This window comes from Nasonia vitripennis, chromosome 4 (genome assembly GCF_009193385.2).
Source record: "Nasonia vitripennis strain AsymCx chromosome 4, Nvit_psr_1.1, whole genome shotgun sequence".
NCBI lineage: Eukaryota > Metazoa > Arthropoda > Insecta > Hymenoptera > Pteromalidae > Nasonia > Nasonia vitripennis.
In genome coordinates, this window is record NC_045760.1 from 13919210 (window position 1) to 13923231 (window position 4022).

Below are 4022 nucleotides of genomic sequence, written 5' to 3' on the forward strand. Positions count from 1 at the left end.
CCTTTCTCGCTGTGTCGTCCCATCGGGCCCGTAAAAGAGAGCCGCGAGGATCGCGTGTGTAAGCAAGAGATTGACGCGGCGCGGAAGATTGAAGCTATACTGCAATTTGTCGACGCCGTGGAAATGCGGCTCCAGAAAGAAAGAAGGAGAGAAAGAAAGAAGCGCGCGCGCGGCGCTGCAAAGCGGCCAAGGAATCCAATAAAGAACAAAGTACTACTTTTATCGCCCGGCTACAAACGAGCGTAACGGGTTATGCAGGTCAATCACCGAACCGGACTGTACACGTGCTTTCTCGCTTGCATCATTTCATTTTTTATATCTTATTTCATTTCATTAGTCGCACCTTTTTTGGCGCCTCTAATTCGATTGACGAACATTGTATCGTAACTGTATCATCCGCGTGAGGTTGAGACTTTCGTCACTCTTTCGGATGTCGTATATGCGGAGGAAGAAAATAAAGAGCAGACACATATATAACACACAGGAACTTTCTAAAAACTTGTATCTTTATTAATTAATAAACGTGTTTGTGTTTGCGTCGTGTATCGCGTTGTATTATTTTACAAGAGCTCGCCGGCGCGGCCCCGAGAGGGCCTCCCTTTTTCTCTCTTCGACCTGGCGCGTGCTGCTCGGGGCCGGGTTGGCTTTAAAAGTCGAGATAAATGAAATAACAAAATTAACTAAACGCAGAGGACGAAACTCTTCGAGCCAACCAACGCAGCTCCGTCGAACATTATCTCAATATTCTAGATCGTCGGTCGCTCGATCGGGGAAGAGCGCTTTCGCGAAAAACCGTTGCCGGAAATGCGTGATGCGTATTAGTGTGATGCACAATATGATCGTCATCTCGGCGAGACGATTTGGCAAAAGCGCTACACTCGATTCGCGTCGGCGCGCACGAAAGCCAGTCGATGCGTTTCCCGCGACGAGCGTCTGACTCGTCGACTGTAAATAACCATTTATATCACACAAATCTTTAACAATATACAAAATGTACTCATCTATATACAAGTTTAAATTACACATCATCGTCGTCATCTCTCGTTCACACACACTCTCTTTCTCCGTTCGACTGATCGCTCGCGCGCGGCGGTTCTCTCCATTATTTGTCCGCGTGTGTTCGTTGCTTGTTCGGCTCCGCGCGCACGGCGAGCTTGCGCCGAAGAAACGTAAAGGAAAAGCGATCCTCGAGGCAGCTCTTTCTTGCTCTGTGCATAAGCTCGAGCGAGGCTTTCACGGCCAGCAGTAGCAGCGGCGGCAACTCGTTGAGAATTCTTCACTCGTGGACTTGGCTAAGACACTTGGCTCCTCGACTCCCTTCCGCGCGTTCTCCCTCTCCCATTCTCTCTCACTCATTCTGTTGAAGAGCTTGAAACTGCACACCCCCGCACTTAACTGCATGCAAAAGAGTTGGCTATTTTAAACGGAACGAGTAAACGAGTAACAGCGACCAGTTGTATCGTACAGTTTACATTGAAGCTTGCGGCTCCTTATCGAGAGCCTCGGAATCTCATCGTCCGGGCCAGTACTGTGCTATTATTTTTGTCTTTCTCTCTCTCATTTATTTCAAGTGCGCGCGCGCTCACTCACTGATTGACCTCTATAGTATTGCTATTGGGAAAAAAACACTCACCGATAGATATAGTCTGCGCACGGTATTGGCCACGAACGCGTCTTTTGTTGTATGTTTTTTTCAGTTTACCTATAACTTTGAATTGGTAGTTTACACTTTTTCATTGTTTTCCAGTTAAGATTATACATTTATTTTACACTTATTGCGGATGAGCTCTTACGTTTTCACAATTGATTCTCGCGCGAGCTTCTTCGAGTATTCTTTCACACCACACACACACACACACACACACACACGCGCGCAGACGCAGACGCCCACGCTCATATTGGAGATTGTCAGGTGGGGGAAACTTGACGGAATTCGGTAGCACGCGAGCCGGCATGTATCAGGTTCGACAGTAGAGTGTTTCTTTCGGTATTATCATTATCGATTATCGATTATCGATTATTAATTATTAATTATTATATACACACAAGTTTTGTCCACGAGAAACGAAAGGAAGAAGAGCTAGCTTACTTGCTATATAAAGTTTAAGCTTACGAGCTACTGTTGAAAAATATTCATTTGGAATTTACATCAGTTCTCGGATTATATGAAAAATACGAGCTTTATACGATATCATATCAATGAGATACAAGTGTGTGTGTGAGTGTGTGTGTACGTGTATGCGTGCGAGTGTACGGAGTTATGATTTTTTTCACCGTGGACGCGCGAGAATTCGGCAAAGTCTCCCCTCCATACGTCTCGTTACTCAGTTTCGCATCTATAGATTCTCGATGCATAGCGTACATAATATATAGTGGTGTGTGTGTATTTTTTATTTTACATGAAACGATTCCGATCATACGATTCCGCTTCGAGGGGTATTATCATCATCATCATCATCATCATCATCATCATCATCATCATCAGCCTGTCTCACTCTTTATTGCTTGTACGACGAGAGGCGATCATCGCTTGTGGGGAGAGAGAATGGAAATGAAGGAAAACTTTCGTGGGAGAGAAGAAGAAGCTCGATGCGATTGACTGGGCTCGTCTCGCTATTCAGTCGTCGGGACTCGTAGGGAGGAAGGGAAGCTGTAATTATTATCACGAGATTCGTTGAGTCGGTGAAAGCTCGGAAATCAGGAAATACAGGGATAGCGTATAGTTAATAGATGATGGGGGGGGGGGGGGGGAGGAAGGGCAAGCACTGCACTGCACATCATAGGTCCCTCATTCACAGAGCTCAGACGTCCAGACCCAGTCCTGATGCGAGGCACCGGGCGACGGTTGTTGCTGCTGCTGCTGGTGAGGATTGAGGCCCTGCATCATGCTGGCCATCGTCGCGGCGGTGGAAGAAGAAGACGAGGACGACGTAGCCGAATGCTGCTGCTGGTAGTGCTGGTGGTGGTGGTGGTGGTGGTGGTGGTGACCCGGTGGCAGCGGTGAATAGGCCTCGCCGCCGGCGGCCACGTCCACGAGATCGAGCTGCGGCTGGAGAGCCGCTGCGACGACGACGGGGAGCGTCGGTGCCGTTGGCTGGACCTTCTTCGGGCGGCCGACCGGGTTGCCGCCTCATTCGCGGCTCCTTCGAGGCCGGCCTACCTTGCCCTTCCTCGTGGGCATGCCACCGTTGCCCGTCGCTGCTGCCGCGGCCGCCGCCGCCACCGCCACCGGCGACGACTTCATCATCTTGTTGAAGTCCGTCTCGCACACGGCCGCGCCCGACAGCAAGTAGTACCTGCAATTCAGAGCCGTCACAGGCGGGTCGTGAGAATGGTCATTCGCCGTTGGCGCGGTGCGCGCGAGGATCGACAACAGCTGTCGCTGCTGCTGCTCTATACATGTATAACGGGGAAACCGCACTCACCTGTCGCCTTGCGTGAGCTGCGTGCCGCACTTGGTGCAGGTAAAGCACTTGGGGTGAAAGACGTTGCCGCCCGCCCTCGTGACGAGCTCGGTCGCGGCTATCGTCTGGCCACAAGCTGCGCAGGCACCTGTGCTGCCGAACATCCTGCAACAGAGAAGAGCGAGGGGGCGTTGTTTAGTATAACCATCGGTGTGATAATGCGATATGGAGAGGACGGTGTGGAAAAAAGAAGCCCCAAAGTGAGAGAGAGAGGGAGAGAGAGAGCAAGCACGCGGTCACGACTATGCACGTCCAAACGAGCATAGGTGTTGCAAGCGCGCGGCTCTTTTAATTGGCAGCTCGCTCGAGCAGATAAATCCCCCCTACATCTCGATAGCTACAAGCGCTACGAAGTAACGGCCGCGCGGAGCTAAGAAAATAATTACGCTCGCCTGCATTGTTCGATCGCGGCGCGTATAAGCACGATAATGATTTCGCGGCCGGGTTTTTCGGCGCAGCTTATACAGGTACGGCGTGTGGTATGCACGCACGCGTATGCGGCCGCGAGTAGACCTCGAGTGCGTGATTAGGGGAGCCGCAGCGCAGCAGTCGTATTTA

General features: G+C 50.6%; 2 protein-coding genes across 2 annotated transcripts; both read right to left on the minus strand.

Moving 5' to 3' along the window:
- Positions 1–485: 485 nt before the first annotated feature.
- On the minus strand, positions 486–3055 carry LOC116738560 (protein hunchback-like; the record flags this gene model as incomplete). The annotated part of the gene is made up of 1 exon (XM_032599076.1): positions 486–3055. A coding segment is annotated over one exon (267 nt), but the record flags the coding sequence as incomplete, so codon positions are not given.
- LOC116417282 (LIM domain transcription factor LMO4.2) lies at positions 486–3744 on the minus strand. Its single transcript, XM_031929758.1, has 2 exons — positions 3426–3744; positions 486–3296 (listed from the first exon to the last, which is right to left on the minus strand). The coding sequence occupies exons 1-2, from the start codon at positions 3566–3568 to the stop codon at positions 3131–3133; spliced, it is 309 nt and encodes a 102-aa protein (XP_031785618.1). The 5' UTR covers positions 3569–3744; the 3' UTR covers positions 486–3130.
- Positions 3745–4022: the final 278 nt, after the last annotated feature.